This window comes from Paroedura picta, chromosome 5 (assembly GCF_049243985.1).
Source record: "Paroedura picta isolate Pp20150507F chromosome 5, Ppicta_v3.0, whole genome shotgun sequence".
In the NCBI taxonomy this organism is placed as follows: Eukaryota; Metazoa; Chordata; class Lepidosauria; order Squamata; family Gekkonidae; genus Paroedura; species Paroedura picta.
The window spans coordinates 118,796,359-118,819,887 of NC_135373.1; the positions used below are offsets into that span (position 1 = coordinate 118,796,359).

General features: G+C 48.7%; 1 protein-coding gene across 4 annotated transcripts in view; it reads right to left on the minus strand.

Moving 5' to 3' along the window:
* LOC143838586 (solute carrier organic anion transporter family member 1B3-like) overlaps nucleotides 1-22,667 on the minus strand; it is a 36,251-nt gene extending 13,584 nt beyond the window's left edge. The window contains exons 1-7 of one of the 4 annotated variants that reach the window (XM_077340147.1): nucleotides 22,527-22,667; nucleotides 10,468-10,622; nucleotides 8,121-8,262; nucleotides 7,899-8,031; nucleotides 4,617-4,741; nucleotides 3,336-3,482; nucleotides 58-156 (exon numbers count right to left, since the gene is read on the minus strand). In XM_077340147.1, the coding sequence (XP_077196262.1) occupies nucleotides 58-156; nucleotides 3,336-3,482; nucleotides 4,617-4,741; nucleotides 7,899-8,031; nucleotides 8,121-8,262; nucleotides 10,468-10,584 (763 nt within the window). In that variant the 5' untranslated portion in view covers nucleotides 10,585-10,622; nucleotides 22,527-22,667. Of the gene's footprint in view, nucleotides 1-57; nucleotides 157-3,335; nucleotides 3,483-4,616; nucleotides 4,742-7,898; nucleotides 8,032-8,120; nucleotides 8,263-10,467; nucleotides 10,623-14,763; nucleotides 14,954-19,201; nucleotides 19,301-22,308; nucleotides 22,322-22,526 lie in introns of those variants that run through there. The other 3 variants (XM_077340149.1, XM_077340146.1, XM_077340148.1) reach the window with 3 other exon arrangements.
* Nucleotides 22,668-23,529: the final 862 nt, after the last annotated feature.

Genomic DNA, 23,529 nt, shown 5'->3' on the forward strand with positions numbered 1-23,529 from the left:
GTTGGACATGACTTTGCAACTAACAACAACAACAACAATATAAATAATGTTCCTTACCCACATCTACTTTTCCAATGTCCACCCACATATTAGCACAGAAGGCTCCAAGTAGAAATCCAAGAGTTGGTCCAAACAATCCGGATGACCTTACAGCTCCTGCAATAGATGTTGAAACATAAACCGAGGACCTTCTTTCATCCCTCAGAGGAAATGGATGGAGGAGCTAAGTGGATAGAGTCACAGACTACAGTTGGGAAGACTCAGGTTGATATCCCCACAATGGCATGAAAATGCCCATGCTGTGGGAAAATCCTTTCTGAATTGTTTTAAAAATAGTGAGGAGGAGTGAATGCTATTCTGAGTTTCGTAGAGGGAAAACGGGATAAAAATAATCAACAACATCAGTAAACACTGTACTTAAGGTTCAGACTCAGAGGAAATTTCCTTTCACTGACAATCTTCAAGCAGTGGCTAGACAGATACAGATCCTGGATGCTTTAGACTGATCCTGCATTGGGCAGGGGGTTGGACTAGATGGCCTGTAGGGTCCCTCCCAACGATATGATTCTAAAATGGCTGCCTCAGGAGATAGGGAGCTCCCCCTCACTGGCGGTCTTCAAGCAGTGCCTGGATAGATACTTCTCCTGGATGCTTCAGGCTGGTCCTGCATTGAGCAGGGGTTGGACTAGATGGCCTGTATGGCCCTTTCCAACTCTATGACTCTATGATTCTACATTATTTCACTGCTGCCACCGTCACCTTGGAATGCAAATAACAAAGACCCATCAGCCACGGAAGTCACCAAACAGAAAGAAAATCTGACATGAAGTAACCAAAAATCTTCTTGGTTGTTAAATCCCAAGACCCAACGAGCTAGAACGAGGTCCGGATGTACACTTGGCGACTGGGATGCCTCCAATCCTTGACCAAACCTATGGTCTGTTTGATACTAAGAAGCATGTTATAATCACTGGAATGCAACACGTAGACAGTGGATGGTAGGAGATTCATTAGAAATAAGGAGAGAGCCACTAAGAAAAGCGGCTGAAAACGCGTGTAAATCCGGACCTCGATCTAGCTCTTTGGCTCTTGGGATTTAACAATAAAGAAGGATTTGGTTACTTTTACAGCCATTCACATCAGATTTTCTTTCGGTTTGGTGACCGCCCTGCAATGGCCAAGCTGCAGCTCCATTTCCCTCTCCTGCCCCATGGGGAAGCCAGCCCCACTCATGCAACTTTCACTAGTGCTGAGCCTGTAGCTTGACAATATGCCAGACCTCCCAACAAGAGCAGACTGGGAAACAAATGGGAAGGTTTGCCAGGCCATGGCCAGCAACTGGTGGGAGGACAAGGAGCAAGGACTTGGGGGTGGCTGGAAGTGACATCAGTAATGCTAACCAAGTTGCTATACAGGGTAGCTCTAGAAATGGGAGCTCTATGGTTTTATGGCGCTTCCTAGAACGACACTCTGCCCCCTTCTGGTTTGTATTTGGAAGCAGCATCATAATGTAGTCGCTGTTGCTAGGGCTTTAGTGTGGGTGTGGAACAAAACGTATTTAAGTGTACGGCTCCAGAGCGGCACGTAAGAGAGTATTTACATCATTGCAGAGGTTTAATTCACAGTGCGAACGGCAAATGTTCAGCATCAAGTGAGAAATGAGTTAGAGGCATTCACATACGACAGAGCAAATCCAAATAAATGCACATTTTCAGGCCATGCGCATTTTAGAGCTACTGTTAGGACATGGTTGCGCTACTGAAGTGCTGCAATTGAAACGTGAGAGGTTGGCCTTGAAGAACAAAACGTCAAAAGCATCTCTCAATAAATGACGCCCAAGCTGGATTTTTCAATTACCAACATATTGTGTATTTCTTTGGACTGATGCTTTGTGATCTGTGAATACCTCCAACTGAGGTGTTCTCACTTATAGAGGTTCCAGGTTCATCCTTGTAACTGGTGAGGGTTGGGAGGTGGGAATTTACCAAATGCAGGAGGGAGGCCCAGGCGATGTGCAGTGACATGCCCACATCACTGCCCATACGACCAGGAAGTGATGTCGTCATGCCGGGGATGTGAGGGTGATGCTCTGGTATTTGGGCAGAAACTCTATGGTAAATCTTGCTTCTACCATAGAGTCTTTGCCCAAATACCAAAGTGTCTCATCGACAGCCCCAACGTGATGACGGCACTTTGGGTCATGTGGACAGTGATGTAGTAGACATGTCACGTCGTGTCCGCTAGACCTCTCTTTCTTGGGATACTTTCCCCTTCACTGACTAGCCGATCAGCAGTGGGGCAAGGGGGACTGCCACTTCCACCATGTGTGTGTATTTAGGAACCCTACTCACTTGGTAGTTAATGTTTGGTGGTAGCACTGTGAAATAAATCTTTATAAGGGTGTTTTTCTGGAGCCATGTGCTTAGTACTTTTTGTTGGCTCGGCTACTACTGTATTCTTTGGGCTGATCCTGCGTTGACCAGGGGGTTGGACTAGATGGCCTGTATGGCCCCTTCCAACTCTGTGATTCTGTGATATTCAAACGGCCCTGGAAAAAGGCCCTACTCTCCTTCAAAGATGTGGAGGAGATTTGGAATACAGGTCCTCAGTGGAGGGAAAGAAGGAACAAGGGTTTCCAGCCTCTAGCCTCCTTAAAGTTACAATTCAGACTATGGAGATCAATTCTCTTGGATCCTTTGAAGTATGGACTGAGGCTTTTGTCCTTCCCAGGCTCTACCCCCAAAGCTCCAGGAGTTTTCCAACCTGGATCTGATCATCCTCCCCATCTCCCAACAATGGCCAAAGAGAATCTGGTAACCCTAGGAAGAGCAGGCTTGTTGCAGGCCATCCTGTCATTCATCCAGAGCTGTCATTCATCTCAGCAGACCCCAACACTGCTGGTGGGATGGGCACCGACAGGGCTGGTTTTGCTTTAAGTGCTGTAGCGATTGCCTCCATGTTCCTAATGGATAGGCCAGCTCTGATACTATCACATTCAGCGATCTGTGTGGGTGAGGGCAAAACCAAGCCAAGGTTGCACGAGACTCTGAAAAGGGAAAACCTGTGAGCTATGATTAGAATGGAATTCTTTCATTCCGCCCTTGAAACCAGTCGGCAATCAAGCTGATGGGAGGGGACACCTTGAAGAAGCAAAGAAGAGTAGGATGAGCCACTGTGCTTGCACTGTGCTTGCTCATGCTCAAATGCAACTTGGCCTTTGTGCTTCCAGCAGCTAATCTCTTATCGTATAATCAGCCGCACACAGAAACTGTAGCCCAGTTCTGAGATTACAACCCTGATACAGGATTGGCTCAGAAGAAGCTTGTTGATGTTACCTATATAGAAGGCGGAGTTTTCTTCCTTGGCAAAATCGTCAATGTAAGAGAGGCCCAGAGGCATGATGGGGGCTTCGCCAATGCCACGTAAGATGTTCCCGAAGAGAACAAAAAGCCAGAGGTAGGAAGCTCTTTGTTGTTCGCACCCTGTGGGCGATAGAAGTTGCACAGCTTGGAGAACAGACACATGGAGGGGTTGACAACAGAAAACACCAAAGTTATTTTTAAAAATAAAACAGGAGCAGAGGCTAAGGTAGAAACAATGGTCTACTGCGAGACATCGGGAGAGCGGTCACCTTCTGTCCTGTTGTGGAGAGCCATGGTTTGGCTACCCCCTCAGGGAAGGGACGGAATATCAATCGAAGTCATCAAATTATAATGTGTCTCTCCTCAAAGGCATGCAGAGAGAATGGGACACTGTCCTCTCACTGAGGCAAAGAGGAGGAGGAGGAGGAGGAGGAGGAGGAAGAGGAGAAGAAGAAGAAGAAGAAGAAGAAGAAGAAGAAGAAGAAGAAGAAGAAGAAGAAGAAGAAGAGTTGGTTCTTCTATGCCACTTTTCTCTATCTGAAGGAGGCTCAAAGCGGCTTACAGTGGCCGTCCCTTTCCTCTCCCCACAACAGCCACCCTGTGAGGAGGGGAGGCTGAGAGAGCCCTGATATTCTTAAAGGAGAAGAGTTGGTTCTTATATGCCGCTTTTCTCTACCCAAAGGAGGCTCAAAGCGGCTTACATTTGCCTTCCCTTTCCTCTCCCCACAACAGACACCCTGTGAGGTGGGTGAGGCTGAGAGAGCCCTGATATTCCGGCCCGGTCAGAACAGCTTTATCAGTGCCATGGCGAGCCCAAGGTCACCCAGCTGGCTGCATGTGGGGGAGCACAGAATGAAACCCGGCTTGCCAGATTAGAAGTCCGCACTCCTAACCACTACACCAAACTGGTAAATGCTAGCCTTCTTCAAAAGTCAGAATAATAGGACATATATCATGGATATGGAATGGAATTGAGGACAGACCCCTGATGAAACCCTTTCAGCAAGTAGCTCATTCTGAGAGAGATTTCTCATTTGTAGTTTTATAAACTCAATAAATGCAATAGAACTGTACAAAGCTTTCCCCCATTGCATGATATAGATTTACAGCGATTTGCTATTGCTATTCTGATTTTTGAATTATTGCCGTAGTTCTCTTTAATTCTTCTTATCTCCCCAAAGGCATGCAGAGAGACCGGGGCACTGTCCTCCGAATGAGTGGCTGTAGCTCGCTTAACCAAGAATGGTTGCTTACCAAGATCAGTTGCATTTCCAGATGTGCCCACGTTATCTTCCTTAGGGTGGGAAGACGATACCGGAAAACAGGCAGACAGGCTGGTAGAATTGTCTTCCGAAACGACAATGCTGTTGTAATTATAACTTTAAGGCAAGCACAAAACAATGTGTGGTTGAAAGGAAGGTTTTGGGTATTTTTAAGTGTGCTGCTAATTTACTCTCTCCGTATATATGTACTCTGATCATTTCTGCTTCTTTGTTTGAGGAGATGTGCCTGCACACGAAAGCTCACGCCTTGAATAAATCTTTATTGGTCTTAAAGGTGCCACGGGACTCAAATTTTGTTCTGCTACTTCCAGGCAACAAAGCTACGCACCTGAATCTAAGTATATCCCACCACCTTTGGGGTCACAAGAATTTTTTATTTTGGCTGCAGCAAAAAGAAAAGGTCACGGGGGGGACGGGACTAAGTGTCCAAGGAGCCTGTGCAAAAAATAGGGGGTGATATAGGGTTTGATAGATCTACCTCATGTCTACCTCAAGGGGCCAGCTCAGATGCATGGATGAATACAATAATGCCACCCCTGCAGTGTCATCTCCAGGATCAATTTAAAGTCTCCAGGCCAGCCCTGGAGCCTCTGATATGGCATGGCGTCACTGGGTCAGCTCTCCCCCTCCCACCCCTCATCATCTGGGCATGGAATTGGGATCACTATGGGTAGGCTGATTCCTGCATTTCCTATTGGGGGTTGGACTAGATGACCCTGGTGGTCCCTTCCAACTCTATGATTCTAAGTTTACACGTGGCAGAACATGGCATCAGCTTGTGTCTGGATCAGCTCTATCTAGAAGGCTAATGCAATGATCCTTAATTTTCAGCCTAAATAATGTAATTAAATTTCAGCCTAAATAATGTAAGAGTATCCAACCTAATTCTTATCTGAAAGCCTCACATCAAATACAGCCTCCGGGTAAAAAGGTGACACACAATGAACAGCATTTTTTCCTAATAGAGAGAAAGGGAGGTTGGAGCTTGGCCGCCAATACGAAACAGTTTACAATAACTGGGTGATCAATCAGAAGATTGTAATCATTTCCTTGAACACCACCCTATCACCTGCAATTTGACAGCATTTCCCAGTTCACGTTGAACTTTTTTCTGTTCCTTCTCTCTCTCTTCCTCGATATTTTTCTTCTTGCGGGTATAAAAACAACAAAGACACACTGCTCTCTTTGAGAGTATGGATGATTGACACGAAAGAAAAGCTGGTGGAGCAAGGACAGAGCCAAGACAAATGGCACTAATACGCCCCATGTTATATAAAAGGGGAAAGAGCCAAGAATAGGGCCACACAAACAGGTTGGGCAGTTGTGCAGGCCTGCACAATGGGGCAAAATACCAGGTCCCGAATGCGATTGTAATGCAGCCTGCCAAACTATTTCCCATCTCCTACAGGAAGGTGAACATCATAGTTTCCAGGAAGATGTGATGGAGCTCCCCAGCTGCAATTGAGTGCATTGAAAACTGAGAGATTAATATTTAGGGGGTTTGTTTAATCTGTCTGCATAACTGTTATCCCTACTGGTGAGAGCCAGTGTGGTGTAGTGTGGTGGTGACTTCTAATTTGGAGAACCAGGTTTGATTCCCTGTCCTTCCTCCATGTGCAGCCAGTCACAGTTCTCTCAGAGCTTTCTCAGCCCCACCTACCTCAAAGGATGCCTGTTGTGGGGAGAGGAAGGGAAAGTGATTGTGAGCCGCTTTGAGACACATGCAGCCAGCTGGTTGGCCTTGGGTCAGTCACAGCTCTCTTAGAGCTCTCTCAGCCTTACCTACCTCTCAGGGTGTTGTGGGGCGAGGAAGGGAAAGTATATAACTATATAACTTTTCACCTACGATGAAACAGCCTACAGCGTCCCTTCCAGATACGCTAAATAATTATATTGTGACTAAGATTCTAGGTCTCTGTGACTTCACAGCCTTGATGGAATGAGGTCTCATACTAGTGGGTAGCAGAGCTCCTGAGGGAACATGCTTTGCTTATTATAGAATCATACAGTCGGAAGGTCCCTCAAGGGTCATCTAGTCCAACCCCCTGCACAATGCAGGAAACTCACAACTACCTGCCCATCCACAGTGGCCCCAATGTCATGCCCAAGTGATCCCCCACCAAAAATCTCCAGAATCCAGCCTGGCCTGCAGGGAATTCACCCACCATCCCACATTTGCAATTAACAATGCCCTGGGTACTCAAGGAAGGGCCACAGAGACATAAGCTTGAACTGTTAATGCTGTCCCAGTGACCCCAAGCCACATCAGGGGCTCCAGGGCTGGCCTGGAGACTTTGGGGGTAGTCCTGGAGACAGAATGAAGGAGTATTGCATTGGCCCCGGCTTCTAAGCCAGCCCTATGAGGTAGACATGATGTAGACCTTTAAAATTCTGCATAAGCCTCTGTTCTTGGCACAGGATTTTGATGAACCAGTGTTCCCTGTGACTTTTTCTTTTCACTGCTCTAGTTCGGCCTCACTTGGAGTCCTGTGTTCAGTTTTGGGCACCCCAGTTGAAGAGGGATGTAGACAAACTGGAGCGTGTCCAGAGGAGGTCAAACAAAGATGGTGAGGGGTTTGGAGACCAAGACGTGTGAAGAAAGTTTAGGGGAGCTTGGTCTGTTTAACCTAGAAAGGAGACGACAGAGGGGATCTGAGAACCATCTTCAAGTATTTAAAAGGTTGCCATATGGAGGATGGAGCAGAGTTGTTCTCTCTTGCCCCAGAGGGACAGACCAGAACCAATGAGATGAAATTAATGCAAAAGAAATTCCATCTAAACCTCCGGAAGAAGTTCCTGATAGTTAGAGTGGTTTCTCAGTGGAACAGGCTTCCTCGGGAGGTGGTGTGTTCTCCATCTTTGGAGATTTTTAAACAGAGGCTGGAGAGCCATCTGACAGAGAGGCTGATTCTGTGAAGGCTCAAGGGGGTGGCAGGTGACAGTGGATGAGCGATAGGGTTGTGAGTGTCCTGCACAGTGCAGGGGGTTGGACTAGATGACCCCGAGGTCCCTTCCAACTCTATGATTCTATGAAATAAAAAATATTCATTAAAAGGGTTTCCCCAGTCCGATGTGGTTTGGAGTAACATCACGCCAGGAAGGTCCCTTGGGCGGGGGCCAACATAAACACCCCCAAAATCACCTCGAATCGCCAGCTGCCATCTCCATTACCCACAATGCAACATTCCGCCACCCTCTCTGTCCCAATGCCAGGTGTTTGGCCTGCAATGAAAGAGCCGCCCTTGACACTTACGGCCCCATGACGAAGTGAGCCGCGACTGACACGAAGGCTCCGATGCTCATGACGAGGCAGCCGATGGCAATGACCTTCGGACGGTGGACCCTCGCCCCGAGGTAGCTCACCAGGACCAGCACCATTAAGTTCCCTGCAGCACGAGAGAATGCCTGAGCCATGCTGGAGAGAGCGCTCTAGAGCACAGGCGCTTTCCCGCAAGGCAGAGGGAGCCGCACGTACCAATCTCGAAGCTTCCGTCGATGAGGCCGACGATGGAGGAGGAGATCTCAAACCTCCGCTCGATCTGCGTCAGCATGCTCTTCATGTAGCTGCCCGAGAACCCTTTCGCAAAGTAGGAAAAGGCCAGAGCCCCGAGGAATATCTGTGGGAAGAATGGGAGGGGGAACAAGCAGAGGGAAGCAAGCTGTCAAGGGGCTCTAAAGGAGTACTCAAGAATCAAAGCTCTTAGGCCCTTCCCACAGAATATCAAGCTTAGCCAATCAGGGATGGCCAAACTGTGGTTCTTCAGATGTCCATGGACTACAATTCCCACGAGCCCCTGCTGGCCAGGTTCTGGAGTGCAGGGGTGGCCAAACTGTGGTTCTCCAGATGTCCATGGACTACAATTCCCACGAGCCCCTGCTGGCCAGGTTCTGGAGTGCAGGGGTGGCCAAACTGTGGTTCTCCAGATGTCCATGGACTACAATTCCCACGAGCCCCTGCTGGCCAGGTTCTGGAGTGCAGGGGTGGCCAAACTGTGGTTCTCCAGATGTCCATGGACTACAATTCCCACGAGCCCCTGCTGGCCAGGTTCTGGAGTGCAGGGGTGGCCAAACTGTGGTTCTCCAGATGTCCATGGACTACAATTCCCACGAGCCCCTGCTGGCCAGGTTCTGGAGTGCAGGGGTGGCCAAACTGTGGTTCTCCAGATGTCCATGGACTACAATTCCCACGAGCCCCTGCTGGCCAGGTTCTGGAGTGCAGGGGTGGCCAAACTGTGGTTCTCCAGATGTCCATGGACTACAATTCCCACGAGCCCCTGCTGGCCAGGTTCTGGAGTGCAGGGGTGGCCATACTGTGGTTCTCCAGATGTCCATGGACTACAATTCCATGAGCCCCTGCTGGTCAGGTTCTGGAGTGCAGGGGTGGACATACTGTGGTTCTCCAGATGTCTATGGACTACAATTCCCATGAGCCCCTGCTGGCCAGGTTCTGGAGTGCAGGGGTGGCCATACTGTGGTTCTCCAGATGTCCATGGACTACAATTCCATGAGCCCCTGCTGGTCAGGTTCTGGAGTGCAGGGGTGGACATACTGTGGTTCTCCAGATGTCCATGGACTACAATTCCCACGAGCCCCTGCTGGCCAGGTTCTGGAGTGCAGGGGTGGCCATACTGTGGTTCTCCAGATGTCCATGGACTACAATTCCCACGAGCCCCTGCTGGCCAGGTTCTGGAGTGCAGGGGTGGCCATACTGTGGTTCTCCAGATGTCCATGGACTACAATTCCCATGAACCGCTGCTGGCCAGGTTCTGGAGTGCAGGGGTGGCCATACTGTAGTTCTCCAGATGTCCATGGACTACAATTCCCACGAGCCCCTGCTGGCCAACAGGGGTTCATGGGAATTGTAGTCCACGGACATCTGGAGAACCACAGTTTGGCCACCCGTGAACTCCAGAACCTTGGTCTGAACACTGACCCAACCCATCTCACTCCTAATAGTTGCATTTGAAATACTCTTGGGGGTTTGAAGAACCAGTCTTAAGAATTTCGATTCTATGTTATCCTATATTATCCTAACTTCGGCATCCTTGGAAGGGAAATTTAAAAGGCTCCCAGTTACAGGATGCAATTGCTTGTGTCATGAAGGGCAGACAGAGGCCACTGAACGTTGTTTATGAAAGTAGATTGTATAATTGTAGATCATTTAACGAGTGGATCATTTAAGTTCAGTTCCGTCAGATTTCCCCCACCTCAAATTGATTTTGTCAGATACACGTGGAGACTTGACAAGTAAGATTACCACATTTGTTTGGCTAACTAGTAGAGTATTTAAACTATTTTCTCTGCACATATTTTGATCTTGGTTTTGAATGGTAGCAGTTTGATCTGATTTGAATGCTTTTGTATGTCTTCGTTTACTCTTGAAGAAGAAGAGTTTGTTCTTACATGCCGCTTTTCTCTACCTGAAGAAGTCTCAAAGCGGTCCCCTTTCCTCTCCCCACAACAAACGCCCTGTGAGGGAGGGGAGGCTGAGAGAGGCCTGATATTACTGAAGAAGAAGAAGAGTTGGTTCTTATATGCCGCTTTTCTCTACCCGAAGGAGTCTCAAAGTAATTTACAATCGCCTTCCCTTTCCTCTCCCCACAACAGGCACCCTGTGAAGTAGGTGAGGCTGAGAGAGTCCTTATTTCTATTGGCCAATAAGAGTGAATAAATTTGAATTTGAATTAGGGCAGGCAGAGGATTAGCAAAGGAACTTCCCTCTACAGGCTCTATCTCCAAATTTCCCAGAATTTCCCAAACTGGAGCTAGAAACTCTGGTTGCCTTTGCCATTTATGGAGAACGTTGGGAGACTTGTTCCTACCTTAAGCTTCGAAATAGAGAGGGAGAATCTCTTCACAGTATGCAGGCTGTGCTTTTTGTCCAAAAACAGTGGATTAGCGTTGTTTTTCGCTTGCTCTGGAGCTGTTTTCCCATCCATGGTGCTGATTTTCTAGCTTAGGATCACAGAACTTTCAGCTGGGGGGAAGAAAATGGAAGTTAGACGGTTTCCACTTAAGATCTTTGGGCACACCCTCAGCTGCTGCAGTTTAGGATACAAAACGTGGTTTCCTGCAGGGTTTCCAAGAAAAGAGACATTTAGAGGGGTTTTTGCCATTGCCTGCCTCTGCATCACACAACCTTAGTGGTCTCCCATGCAAATACCAGTGAGGGGAGACCCTAAGTAGACTCCGAGATCTGATGAGATCAAGTTAGCCTGGGCTACCAAGTTCTGGGCTGGATGCAACAAAATGGTCTTCTGATTGCGCCAGAAGAAGACTTGGTTCTTAATATGCAGCTTTTCTCTACCCAAAGGAGGCTTAAAGCGGATTACATTCACCTTCCCTTTCCTCTCCCTACAACTGACATCCTGTGGGGTGGGTGAGGCTGAGAGACCCCTGATACTACTGAAGGGTCATCTAGTCCAACCCCCTGCACAATGCAGGACACTCACATCTACCTGCCTGCCCTCAGTGACCCCAATTTCATGCCCAAGTGATCCCTCCCTGCCAAAAAATCTCCAGAATCCAGCCTGTCCTGGAGGAAACTCATCTCAGCAGGGTCAAGTGGATAACAATCAGTTAAGGAAAACTGAAGTCCAGTGGCACCACAAAGGCGAATGCTGTATATTTCGATATTAGCCTTGAAGTTGCCGCCAGACTTTTGTTTCCTTTTGCTCTGGCAGACAGAGCCAGCCAGCCCTTTGCAATTAACATGGCATTGCAGGCAACCCGGAATTGGCACCATGGAATCAGTCATTGCTCAGGTCTTAAAACCCTAAGAAGCAAGAAGCAATCCTGGGTGCAGCGACACGGTCACAAAGAATAAGTAAACACGAGAGTTGCATCATGTACAGTGAAGGCTGAATTAAGACTAAGTTTGTACACGAAGGTGGGGCAGAGAGGCTTGGTGACAGAGCATCAACCTGGCATGCAAAAGGTCCCAGATTCCATCCCTGGCATCTCTAGGCAAAAGTACCAGCCAGCAAGGGATGGCAAAGACCTCACACTGAGGCCCTGAACAGAAGGTGCCAGTCAGAGTTAGGGTTGCCAGCTCCGGTTTGCAAAATAGCCGAGGGGCGGGAGTTTAAAAGGAGCTGTGTGCAGTTTTCTTTCCCCCTTCACCGGGCCAGATAACTGGAGCTCGGCTTCTTCCCTCGATTTCAAGGCCCACTGGTTAAATTTGCCAGCTCCTGGCTGAGAAATTCCTGGAGACTTGGAAGCAGTCCCTGTGGAAGGGGGAATTTTGGGAGGGATTTGAGTCTGAATTTATGGTATACCATACAGCAGGGGTGACCAAACTGTGGCTCTCCAGATGGCCATGTACTACAATTCCCATGCATGTAAAGGGGAGGGAGAGAAGAAAATCTGAAAGGCATGCAGGGTAAAAACAAAGGGGAAACACCCGTGCATAATAGGCCTGTATTATTGCAGATAAACAAAATCATTTTCTAGGTGGTAATTAAAAACAATCATTGCGTGTTACACACAGTGCGGTTGAGTTGCAATGAGCATTACACCATTTCAAAACAGTGTGGTCACATTATTGCTGTGATCTCTGCACAGGATTGCCAGGTTCCCCTGACTGAGGTTGTCCGATTCAGACTGGGAAACTCCTGGAGATTTTGGGATGAAGATTTGTGAACGCTGTGGAGTCCACCCTCTAGGGCAGCCATTTTCTCCAGGGAGACTGATCTCTGTAGCCTGGAGATGAGCTGGAATGCCAGGGGACTTCCGTGTCCCACTTGAAGGCCGGCATCCCCTTCTCCAGACTATAGACATCGGTTTCCCTGAAGAACGTGGCATTTTCAGAGGGGCTCCTGGGAATTGTAGTCCATGGACATCTGGAGGGCCGCAGTTTGACTACCCCTGCTCTGGGGCTGCAGAAAACAACCCCTCTCCATCCTCTCTGTGGCAGCCGTGCAAGTACTTGAAGACGTGGTCCACTTAACCCAGGGGTAGTCAAACTGCGGCCCTCCAGATGTCCATGGACTACGCTGGCAGGGGCTCCTGGGAATTGTAGTCCATGGACATCTGGAGGGCCGCAGTTTGACGACCCCTGACTTCATCCCCCTCTCCCCCATCCTGCAATCATGTGACTCGTTCCCATTTTTCACAGTGGCTGGTAACGCTGCAGAGAACCCCCGAATGCTCTGCAATACAGAAAATTGGACTTTGTCACTTCTGGTCAGTTAAAAAATAAAAGCCTTGTCCATTTCAGCAGGGGGTTTCCTCCCTTTGCCTGCCCTGCTTCCTGTTCCCTTTCATCCAACCAACTAACGCTACAATGCCCAGGGATTTAAGTGGAAGCTACTTGCTCAGTGCTCCTGCACGTCTGTGATAGGGCAGCTGCATCATTAAAAACACACACACACACACACAACCTGCGGACATTCCACTCTGATTGAGAAAAGTGCATTTTTAAATACAAATAAAGACACTGGAGAAAGGATGAGGCATCAGGCGGGCACAGAACCCTGAGTCAAGGTTAAAGGCGTACTGCGCTGCAAACCTGCAGGAACATGGGCGTGCGTCTCTGGCATCAAGGTCTGTTTCAACACCTCTTTGTGCTCTCTTCGGGCTCTCTTCAACACCTCTTTGTGCCCTACAAGGAGCCCTGCCAGTTAAAGAAGACTGCAGGATAAAGGAAAACATTCCCCCTTACACTGCTCTCGGCCAGAATGCGGAGAGTGTCTCTAAAGAGGTGGTTTGTGATCCTGGAGAACCTCATACCTTTATTAATAAATAAATAAATTTAATTAAATTCATATCCACCCTGCCGGCTTCTCCACAATGGGAATGCAAAGTAGCTCTCATTCTTCTCCAAGTCTCCGTTTTGTCTTCACAACAACCCTGAGAGGTAGGTCAGGCTGAGTGTGGGGCCGGCCCAAATGCTGTTAAATTACTGGCATAGTTTTATTTCTCCTATGTTTTTGTGAACTACAAGTGAATTCCGGGGAATTGATTGGCTGTTTTGGGAAAGAATGATCATATGGCTGTATTTGGATGTGTGACACAGTTTTACTAATTTAACAGGATTAATTTTTGCTATATATTCCCACTGTCATGTAGGGAGTTTGTAGTCTGAGGAACTGTGCCTGCTCATGAAAGCTCACGCCTTGAAGAAATCTTTGATGGTCTTAAAGGTGCCACTGGACTTTGATTTTGTTGTGCTACTTCAGACCAACACGGCTACCCATTTGAAAGAAACCCCAGGATTTCACAAAACCTTGGTTGAGAAAGCCAGGTGAACCTACGTCTGTGGCCATTACAAGTTTGATTTGGTTGCCCAGTCTTTTAATTAAATGCACGTCACTGTCGTAAGATATTATATTGTATTTAAATGTAATTTTATCCTGTTTTTACATTGTTAGCTGCCCTGAGATTCTGGTGAGAGGCGGGATGCAAACATTAATCATCATCAACATGGTCATCATCAACATCCCAATTATTTGTTTGTTTATTTCTTCGATTTATTACCCGTCACCCCAGAGACTGGCTCATGGAGGGTTACGGACATCCAATAAAAACCCCAGTAAAACCCCATGAAAATGGACAATTAATACAATAAACCCTGAACAACATGGCAGCAAAAGTCCAGAAAAACTCCCCCCCTTCCCTTGCCTTCCCTCCGTCTATGGAGGGATGGAAAGAGGGGTCAGATCATAAACTAGCTGCTGGCTGACCAAGGGGGGAAGGGACAATCTTCCACAATATCCTGGCTTCAATCATAGACCTGACGGAAGAGCTCCAATTTTGCAGGTCTTGTGGACCTGTAGGACTGAAGCAGAGAGCCGGCTGACACACGCTTAGAGTTCTGACCATGGTGATTTTTGAACCAAGGACCTGGCAAAGGAACAGAGCATTGGGAGGGGGGGGTCACTAAAGAGGGGTTGCCACCCTCCAGGTGAGAACTGGAGATCTTCCAGAATTAAAATTAACATCCAGGTGACAGGGATCAGTTCCCCGGCTCTTTTGGAGAGTGGACTCCATGATAATAATATACCCTTATGAGGCTCTTCCAGTATGGAGTCGTGGTTAAGACTGGCAGCTTCTAATTTGGCCAGCCAGGTTTGATTCTTCTCCTCCACATGCAGCCAGCTGGGTAACCTTGGGCTTACCTGAAGTTTGTCATTGCTAAGTGCCCGGCAGGTATCCCATCCACATGCCGACTTCCTTAGCTCCCCGCACAAGCCAGCCTTCCTTGGCCTCTGCAGAGCTGTTGTACCGTGTCCCTTTTTAACCATATCCAAGGAGGAGTATAATGTTTAGCCCTCCAGCTCCAACACCCCCTGCTGCTAATTTCTTCGACCTTTGGCTGCTCCCTCCTGCCAGATTTCTCTCACTTGGTGTCCAAGCTGGAGAGACCTTTGTCGGGAGCACGCACACAACGGCAGTCTCAGCGTGTGCCAGTCCTTGCTTCCTTGTCCTCAGCATGCTCTTCCCCAAAGCTGCTCTTTTGTTGCGTTGCCAAGTCACAGCTGAGCTAGGGCCACCCCAGACGGGTTTCAAGGCGAGAGAGCAGGTCTGCAATTTGCTGTGCCCCACACGTCATAGAATCATAGAATCATAGAGTTGGAAGGGGCCACAGAGGCCATCTAGTCCAACCCCCTGCTCAATGCAGGATCAGCCCTAAGCATCCAAGAAAAGTGTGTATCCAACCTTTGCTTGAAGACTGCCACTAAGGAGAAGGTGAGCTCCCCCTCACTGGCAGTCTTGGTTGGATACACACTTTTCTTGGATGCTTTAGGATACTTAGAGCTGATCCTGCGTTGAGCAGGGGGTTGGACTAGATGGCCTGTGTGGCCCCTTCCAACTCTATGATTCTAAAGATTGATTGGAACTGTAGGTCTTGTTGATATGCGATAGCTGGGAACTGGTTTGACATACTGGAAAACACCCTGCACGAGATCTTGATAGAAGGAGGAGGAGGAGGAGGAGGAGGGTCTTAGATGTCACTTTTCTCTACCTGAAGGAGTCACAAAGAGACTTACATTCGCCTTCCCTTTCCTCTCCCCACAACAGACACCCTGTGAGGTGGGTGAGGCTGAGAGAGGCCTGAGATTACTGCTCGGTCAGAACAGTTTTATCAGTGCCGTGGCAAGCCCAAGGTCACCCAGCTGGCTGCATGTGGAGAAATGCAGAATCGAACCCGGCTTGCCAGATTAGAAGTCCAAACTCCTAATTACTACACCAAACTGGATATTAAGATAACGAAAACCACCGAGGAAGAACTTTTCCCGTTGAAAACGAGTGTTGTACCGGAACTCGTTCTGGCTTGTATTTCGAATTAAAGAGGAATTACATTTTTCACAGCCATATCGTCATCTTTCTTTTCCTTTTCGTCCCCTGGATGTTGGCAACCAAAACATCAAGCTTGACCAGATTCTCCAGGTCAGGGCCACAAAAGGTAACCCCCAGGCAACATGGGCATGTAGACAATTTAAATCTTTCCCGCAAAGAATGTTGCAATCCTAGTCACAGTTGCTAAAGCCTTCAGCAGGAGACCAAATAATACTTTGTGTTCTATCCTGATGGGGATTAACCCGCTAGGGGAAATTTAACCCCTTGAGATTAGAATCATAAATTCACAGAATCATAGAGAGTTGGAAGGGACCTCATGGGTCATCTAGTCCAACCCCCTGCACTATGCCGGACACTCACAACCCTATCGCTCATCCACTGTAACCTGCCACCCCCTTGATCCTTCACAGAATCAGCCTCTCCGTCAGATGGCTATCCAGCCTCTGTTTAAAAATCTCCACAGATGGAGAACCCACCACCTCCCAAGGAAGCCTGTTCCACTGAGGAACTGCTCTAACTGTCAGGAACTTATTCCGGAGGTTTATTTCTTTTGATTTAATTTCATCCCCTTGGATCTGGTCCGTCCCTCCGGGGCAAGAGAGAACAACTCTGCTCCATCCTCTACATGGCAGCCTTTTAAATACTTGAAGATGGTTATCAGATCCCCTCTCAGTTATCTCCTCTCCAGGCTAAACAGACCAAGCTCCTCCAACCTTTCCTCATACATCTTGGTCTCCAAGCCCTTCACCATCTTTGTTGCTCTCCTCTGGACACGTTCCAGTTTGTCTACATCCCTCTTCAAATGGGGTGCCCGAAACTGAACCCAGGACTCCAAGTGAAGCCGAACCAGAGCAGAGCAAAGCAGTACCATCACCTCCCGTGATCTGGACACGATAATCTGTTTGATACAGCCCCAAATCTCATTGACCTTCTTAGCCACTGAGTCACATTGCTGACTCATGTTCAATGGATGGCTTACTAAGACTCCTAGATCCTTTTCGTACATGCTACTGCCAAGAGAAGTCTCGCCCATCCTATATTAGTGTCTATGGTTTTTACATAACAAATGTTGTTGCAAAGCATATTTTCCATCTCAGGTCAGCTTGATGCCGGTTTCACCTTCTTCTCCATTGTTCAGTGAGTTGGTGCTGGAGCCATGCCAAATTATCCTGGCATAGGTGGAAAGAAATAGGGAGGGTGGTGGGGCATAAAACGATACCCGTCACCTACCGTTTGGGCTGCTGTTGCTTGATTGTGAAGGTCTGGGGCAGACTGCCACAACAGCGGGAGGAAGGGGAGGAGATGGCATGGCCGTGATGCCCCAGACTGGGTTGCATAACTGGAAGTGATGTCATGTACTGCAGTGACACTCTAGCAATCCCTCCCCCTAGCTCTCTCTGGTGCCACTTTGGTGTAGTTGTTAAGAGCAGTGGCCTCACATCTGGAGAACGTCATGGGTTTATATAATAATAATTATTATTTAATTTATTCCCCACCACTCCCGAGACTGGCTCATGGTGGGTTACAAGCGTCCAATAAAAACCCCATTCAAACAGGACAACAAAATCAAGAACAAACTGGAGAAACATGGCAGTAATCCCTTGCTCTTGCAACCCCCCAACCAACCTCTCATAAGGGATGGGAAAAGGGGACAAAATATCAAATGGCCAAAACTGGGGAGTGGGCAAACAGATCTTCCTAACTACCCCAGCCTCATCCATAGACCTGGTGGAAGAGCTCCATTTTGCAGGCCCTGCGGAACACTGGAAGCATGATTTAATGATATATGTTTTATTAGCTACCTCGGTGAAGAATTGGTTTTATAGCCCCCTTTTGACTTCCCGAAGTGGCTGACAAACACCCTTCCCTTCCTCTCCTTACAACAGACACTCTGAGAGGTAGGTGGAACAGAGAGAGTTCTGAGAGAACTGCTCTGCAAGAACAGCTCTGAGAGAACTGTGACTAGCCCAAGTGGTCACCCAGCTGGCTGCATGTGGAGGAGCAGGGGATCAAAGCCGGTTCTTCCGATTAGAGACCAACCACTCTTTAACCAAACTGGCCGAAAGGCAGTGAATACATTTTATTTTTGTTTTTTAAGTGCCACAGAAGTAGCATTGTTAGGTCCTCCTTGAACAGCACCTGGAGATGGAGAGCGAGGGTTGCCAGATCCAGGTTGGGAATGTCCAGGAAAGTTGGGGATGGACCTTGAGGAGGTCTGGCACATTAATGTGTTACAATACCATAGAATCTTCCCTCCATAGCATCCCTTTTCTCAAGGGGAATTGCTCTCTGTCACTAAGAGCCAGTTTGGTGTAGTGGTTAGGAGTGCAGACTTCTAATCTGGCATGCCGGGTTCGATTCTGCACTCCCCCACATGCCAGCTGGGGGACCTTGGGCTTGCCACGGCACTGATAAAACTGCTCTGACCGAGCAGGAATATCAGGGCTCTCTCAGCCTCACTCACCCCACAGGGTGTCTGTTGTGGGGAGAGGAAAGGGAAGGCGACTGTAAGCCACTTTGAGCCTCCTTCGGGTAGGGAAAAGTGGCATATAAGAACCAACTCTTCTTCTTCTTCTTCTTCTTCTTCTAATCCCTGGGGATCCCCAGGTCTCACCTGGAGACTAGGCAAAAGAGATTGGCCACACATTGATAGAACTTGAGAAAAGGATTTTCTCATACTCACCTCAAGACTGGCATCCCTACAGATATTTTGTGCAAATAACCTGAGAGTTGAGATGTTCTCCCAGAGCTCTCTGTTCCACTGAAGCATCCAGAGAATTCATAGAATCAGAGAGTTGGAAGGGACCTCCAGGGCCATCTAATCCACCCCTCCTGCAGAAGGCTGGAAACCCACAACTAAAATTCCTTGCACGCATTGCTGTCCAAAATAATGCAATAATTAAAACCTAATGATCTGGACAAGAAGCAAGTCAATAAGAGAGAAAGACACCACTAGGCAGTGGACGACGCTAGAGAACCGGATCACGCCATTCCAAAATATCCCACCATTTGCAAAAGTAGCATGCTATGCAGCCTGCGCTGAATCAATGCGCCTCCTTGAGCATTTCCCTTTCCCCATGCACCTATGCCTTTTGAAAATAATAATCCATTTGTCACAATCCCCTCCGAAATAATTCTGCGTCGCCATTCCTCGCAACACAAAAGAAGTATTTCTCAACTTAGTCAGGTAGGCAACCCCACAAGGTGGGAGCCACCAGAAAGGAATACCCAGGTACGAGCAGCTGCCCGGCTTACCAATGTGCAGAGTATCAAGTTGCCATTCCCCAGGTGGCGCCTGGAGATCTCCCAGTATTACAACTGATCACCAGGATACAGCGACCCCCTTTCTTGGGGGAAATGCTTGCTTTGGACCGGGAGCTCTGTGGGGTTATACCCCATAGAGATCCCTCCTCTTCTCAAACCCCGCCCTTCCCAGGCTCCACCCCCAGAATCACAAGGGATTTGCTAACCCAGAGCTGTCAAGCCTAGCGGTAGGGCGGCCTGCTCCGGAGATTGCAGAGGTGGAGCCTAGGGAGGGTGAGGTTTGGGGAGGGAATGGGGCACAGTAGGGTCCACCCTCCAAAAACCATCATTTTCTCCAGGAGAACTGATCTCCGTTGTCCGGAGGTCAACAGTGGGAGATCTCCAGGGCCCAGCTGGAAGCTGGCAACCCTAGCAGGGCAGCACCTTCTGAACCAGGACAGCCAGGGACGAGGGTGGCAGAGCTTGACGGCCTGCTCAGCATTTAGAGAATTATGTGACCGTGACGAAGGGAAGCAAATGTCGCTCTGCCCAAGGCCTGGATTCTTGTGCCTTCAGTCCCTGATTCCTGTGATGCCTGCCAGGCGTGAATGAGTTACCGCAGAGAGAAAAAGCTCTTGTTCACCCTGCGCACAATGGTTCGGTTCAAGGGTCACACTAAATCTCGGTTCATTTTAGCAGGCGGCTGGTTTGGGAATGGGGGGGTCGGGAGGTGATGTTGTGTAGTTCGATCTCGTCAGACCGTGGAAGCTAAGCGGAGTTGGTATGTGGGAGGGAGACCACCAAGGAAGGCTCTGCAGAGGAAGGAACAGATGAACCCCCTCTGCTTCTCCCTGGCTTTGAAAGCCCATTGATGGGGTCACCATGAAGCTTGGAGAAGAGGCCTCCAAGGAAGGCTCCAAGGAGGAATTGGTGAATCCTCTCTCTGGCCTTGAAAGCCCCTTGCTGGGGTTTCCATAAGGCTTGGATGGGAGATCACCAAGGAAGGCTCTGCAGAGGGGGGCCATGGCAAACCACCTCTGCTTCTCACTTGTCTTGAAAGCCCCTTGCTGGGGCCACCATAAGGCTTGGATGAAAAACCACCAAGGAAGGCTCTGCAGAGGGAGGCCATGGAAAACCACCTCTGCTTCTCACTTGTCTTGAAAGCCCCTTGCTGGGGCCACCATAAGGCTTGGATGAGCGACCACCAAGGAAGGCTCTGCAGAGGGAGGCCATGGCAAACCTCTGCTTCTCACTCGTCTTGAAATCCCCCTGCTGGGGCCACCATAAGGCTTGGATGAGCGACCACCAAGGAAGGCTCTGCAGAGGGAGGCCATGGCAAACCTCTGCTTCTCACTCGTCTTGAAATCCCCCTGCTGGGGCCACCATAAGGCTTGGATGAGCGACCACCAAGGAAGGCTCTGCAGAGGGAGGCCATGGCAAACCTCTGCTTCTCACTTGTCTTGAAAGCCCCTTGCTGGGGCCACCATAAGGCTTGGATGAGAGACCATCAAGGAAGGCTCTGCAGAGGGAGGCCATGGCTTCTCACTCGTCTTGAAAGCCCCTTGCTGGGGCCACCATAAGGCTTGGATGGGAGACCACCAAGGAAGGCTCTGCAGAGGGAGGCCATGGCAAACCTCTGCTTCTCACTCGTCTTGAAAGCCCCTTGCTGGGGCCACCATAAGGCTTGGATGGGAGACCACCAAGGAAGGCTCTGCAGAGGGAGGCCATGGCAAACCTTTGCTTCTCACTCGTCTTGAAATCCCCCTGCTGGGGCCACCATAAGGCTTGGATGGGAGACCACCAAGGAAGGCTCTGCAGAGGGAGGCCATGGCAAACCTCTGCTTCTCACTCGTCTTGAAATCCCCCTGCTGGGGCCACCATAAGGCTTGGATGAGCGACCACCAAGGAAGGCTCTGCAGAGGGAGGCCATGGCAAACCTCTGCTTCTCACTTGTCTTGAAAGCCCCTTGCTGGGGCCACCATAAGGCTTGGATGAGAGACCATCAAGGAAGGCTCTGCAGAGGGAGGCCATGGCTTCTCACTCGTCTTGAAAGCCCCTTGCTGGGGCCACCATAAGGCTTGGATGGGAGACCACCAAGGAAGGCTCTGCAGAGGGAGGCCATGGCAAACCTCTGCTTCTCACTCGTCTTGAAAGCCCCTTGCTGGGGCCACCATAAGGCTTGGATGGGAGACCACCAAGGAAGGCTCTGCAGAGGGAGGCCATGGCAAACCTTTGCTTCTCACTCGTCTTGAAATCCCCCTGCTGGGGCCACCATAAGGCTTGGATGGGAGACCACCAAGGAAGGCTCTGCAGAGGGAGGCCATGGCAAACCTCTGCTTCTCACTCGTCTTGAAATCCCCCTGCTGGGGTCACCATAAGGCTTGGATGGGAGACCACCAAGGAAGGCTCTGCAGAGGGAGGCCATGGCTTCTCACTTGTCTTGAAAGCCCCTTGCTGGGGTTGCCATAATTTGGCTGCAACTTAATGATACTCCAAACATAAGAATGAAAAGATTTCCTGAAGCAGAGGGCTTTTGTATGCTGTAGCCTTCATTATCAGAAGTGTAAAATGGATTCTCTGTTAGCAGATTTTATACACATACATATATACACTGGACAGGTGATAGACATCACACAGGTGCATACAGGAGAGTGAAAGAAAAAAGTGTAAACAAGAAGTGGCATATTTCAGCTTGTCGCTTATTTCTGCTTGCTGGATTCTCCATTTTGATAAGTGTGTCAAGATACAACACAATTCTTTTAAGGCTTGTCACCCAACCACAAAAGAAGGGCTGTTTCTCTGCACCTGATATTCAAAGGTACACTGCCTATGACTATGGAGGCTCTCTTGAAATGCTGTTGGCAGCCCCTTCCCTTAGTTAATTTGCCGAGTCCTTCTCTAAAGGGGTCATACATGTCTAATCCTAACAGCATAAATAGAATCTCATTTTTCTTCTTGGATATTTCTAGCCACAGACATGCAGAAGAACTCGAACGTAGCCAAGAGGTGTGTGCGGGAGAGGGGGGGGGGAACATGTCTGCAAATAACCTTAAGAGGCCTTAAGATGAATGAGTTACAATAAATGTTTAGCTAACTAAAGGACCCAAAGGAGTGCTTACCTATTTAATTTCATGCCTGCTCTTTTGTCTGTTTCAAAAGGTGCTCGCTCTCTTTGCATCTACAACACCGATTTTCCAGGGTGCCCCTAACAAAATATTTCCCCTCCCCTCCCTTCTGTTGCTAAGATCTTTCTCCAGGGAATAAGCCCGTTTCTCTCCAGGGAAAAGCACAACAGAATTGAGACAAACAAAAAGATTTATTTAAAAAGGAAACTTACTTCTGCGATGCACTCTGCCAGCCGGCCAAACAATACTGCTAGCCAGGGTTGGGGCAGCCTGCCAGTTTAGCCTCGGTGCCAGGGATCCGCCTCATTTGGAAGGTGGAGATTGCTCCGCTGCATTACAAAACTTTCGGCCACTTTGTCAGACTCGCTTCTGAACTTCCCCGCAGTCACCGAACCAGTTCTTTTTTTCGAATGAACATCAGATTGCATGCGGTTCGGTGAATCAGCCGTAGGCTCACGGTTACGACCAGGGCACGAGTCTTTCAAGGAATCCTCTTGTTGGAGTGGTTGTGTTTGTAAAGTCAAAGAAAAACAAAAATGTCCTGGGTCTGGAGGCTTCTGCATATTTACAGGCTGCTGAGTTCTGACTCACCACGTTCTATACGGCGATAAATGTGGTTCGTCTTTAAGTTGCTCCTTGATCCCTGGGCTGTTTCTTCATTCCAGGAGTGGTTGCTTGCTGATTGAAAGGTTTTCAAAAGTTGTTCTTGGCGATCCTATTATGAAACCCGTAGCAACCGGATTAAATTCAGCATGCCTGTTGAAACACTTTAACCCCTCTGGAGAGATTCATAGAATCATAGAATCATAGAGTTGGAAGGGGCCATACAGGCCATCTAGTCCAACCCCCTGCTCAACGCAGGATTAGCCCAAAGCATCCTGAAGCATCCAAGAAAAGTGTGTATCCAACCTTTGCTTGAAGACTGCCAGTGATTCATGGATGCTTGAGGCTGATCCTGCACTGAGCAGGGGGGTTGACTAGATGGCCTCTATGGCACCTTCCCACTCTAGGATTCTAGAAGACTCAAGCTTAGGGATGCAATTATATCTCATCTCTAGAGTACAGAGATCAAGTCCCCTGGAGAAAATGGCTGCTCAAGATGGTGGAGTTTAGGCCGTGTTACCCTGCTGAGGTTCCTGTCCTCCCAGGTTGCATTCACACATTTCTAGAAGTTTCCCAAACTGAAGCTGGCAAGCTTGCCCCCATCATACACCT